Source organism: Plasmodium fragile (genome assembly GCF_000956335.1).
Source record: "Plasmodium fragile strain nilgiri unplaced genomic scaffold supercont1.212, whole genome shotgun sequence".
Taxonomy (NCBI): domain Eukaryota; phylum Apicomplexa; class Aconoidasida; order Haemosporida; family Plasmodiidae; genus Plasmodium; species Plasmodium fragile.
Window position 1 is genome coordinate 1 of NW_012192792.1, and position 2,302 is coordinate 2,302.

The window sequence follows — 2,302 nt, forward strand, 5'->3', positions numbered from 1 at the left end:
TGTTTTGTTCTTTTTCTGTGTAGTCCACTTCTTTTAATATGTCTATAGCCACAGGGTTCTAGAGGTTACATATATATAGAACATGTGCATTCATATGAATTCGGCAGGCGGCTCTTTGTTATGGCGTTGTGAGGGAGTAGGTAGTGTAGTGTACTTTTTTCCCCCCTTTCTTTGACAGCCCCAACACGGCGGCCGCCGCACGCACAAGCCTTGACGCGAGACACGTTGACGTGAGAGGCGTTCACGGAGACGGGGTGACGGAGACGCGTTGACGGGAGAGGCGTTGACGGAAGAAGAACGAATTGATGTTTTTGTTATACTTCGGTTTTTTTGTGTACGCGCACAGAGACAGTGTGTGACAGGCGTTTAGTGGAGACCGGTGTAGAAAGGGGCGAAGCGTGTTATTCATGACGGTGTTGTTCCTTTCCTATTTGTTCCTTTCCTATTTGTTCCTTTCTTTTTCCCTTGTCTTTCTTTTTCTTTTGCGTTTCTTCCCTGTATTCTATATCTACAAAGTCGGGTGGACATTTTCTGTTTTTGTACATTCTTCCTTCTATCTTTATGTGCTGAATTTTTTCTATTTTTATGCAGCATTTGATTGCTACTTGCGCAGCAGTGAAGACCGACAGGAGCAGTATTAGAGACTAAAAGTGGAAGCACGCGGGCATTAATGCACTATAACAAGAATACGCATAATAGTACTGTATAGATATTTATAACGGGTACCGTATATTTCAGTGAATAGTAGTAACATGGCCAAGGCAGCTTTGGCGCACGCATTGGCGGATTGGTTAGTCCGAGCGGGCACTTATGATCAGCACAAGTATGAGGTAGGCACGTACTGTAACAGACCTGACGCACGGGCAGTTCCGTGCTAGGGTTTTATTGGTATAAGAGCGCATGCAGCTCAGCGGGGCACAAAGCATTCAAGTACACATGCGCATGTACATATTTCCTGTGTTTCTCTTACATTGTAGGAAATGGTGTGGAACAAGACGAAGGATGTAATGCAGGAATTTGTGCAATACATGGAAACTGCGGACATAATATCGTATGCAGCGAACTGTGATAACAAAGGATGGGACCACCCCAGTTACCCTACACACGGTCCGAAGTATGTACCCTCCAAGGTGGGGGATAAAATTGTATGCGTACTTATGGTAGCGGCCTTATTTTTCATGAATTGGGGGACTACTGCAGCACGAATTAGAGAAAAGGAGGATGACACCAGTGCAAGCATCACGGAGCATTTACGATGTGCAATAGTACATATGTTTAGCGCAGTATTAAACGAATCCGTGTGCAAAAGTACGTGGGGTACATTTTATGCATGGAAAACAATGGACAATTTAGGGGAGGAAGGCGGATGGGGGGAAGGTTTAATACAGCAGAGCAAATGTGGTAGAAACATATCTTTGGATTTGAAAATAAGGGAACTTAAGTTAAATGAACAAGTCAAAACCTGGTTAGGGCAAAATAGTACACTACAACAACGGATTAAAGAAGTGAAGGGAACTAACACGTGTGAGACACCATGGAAGGCGGAATGGAAAATAGCGGATTTCTTGAATAAAGAGGAGATGCAGCATAAGGAGCACTCAGAAATTACTGCGATAGTGGCAGGATTGAAGGACCGAATGAAGGAACTACTTACGGAAATCAGAAAACAGGTAGACCAGGACGTACAAAAACGGCACCAGGCCACGACGGGGAAGTCCGGTAAGGCAGAGCACTTGGGGCACAAGGAAACAAATTAGAACGACGCCGGATGGATAAGTACACAGAACACAACTACAGACAGTGTCGAAGTAAAAGTGAAAGTGCAAAGGGGAACAACATGCAGCTATGTGAACAACGTTCATTCCTGTATCCTTCCACGAATACAAACAGTACATACTGCCACTTCTAATTCCTATTTGTTCCTTTATTGCAGAGAATGATGGCAAACACGGACAAGCCGCCACCAAACCGGCAACACCATCACCACAGCAACCGACAGGTAAGGCCCGATGGGAGAAAGCACCAATACGACACGCACAATACGAAAGCGGCCTCATACTAACACGGTCGGCACGACCGCGGAAGGCAGAAGTCGTTTGTGTAATTATCACGCCTTCCGGCAGCGTTCCCGGAGACGGCGTTGACAGCAGACGGCGTTCACGGAGACGGGGTGTGACGGAGACGGGGTGACGGAGAGGCGTTGACGGAGAGGTGTTGACGGACCAGCGCTGACGGAGAAGCGTTGACGCAGACTGCGCTGACGGAGAAGCGTTGACGGGAGAAGGCGTTGACGGAGAGGCGT

At 46.7% G+C, this 2,302-nt stretch overlaps 1 protein-coding gene across 1 annotated transcript; it reads left to right on the forward strand.

The window, feature by feature from the left end:
• Positions 1 to 752: 752 nt before the first annotated feature.
• Positions 753 to 1,999, forward strand: AK88_05662 (uncharacterized protein; the record flags this gene model as incomplete). Its single annotated transcript, XM_012483264.1, has 3 exons — positions 753 to 830; positions 978 to 1,719; positions 1,934 to 1,999. Coding segments are annotated over 3 exons (885 nt in total), but the record flags the coding sequence as incomplete, so codon positions are not given.
• Positions 2,000 to 2,302: the final 303 nt, after the last annotated feature.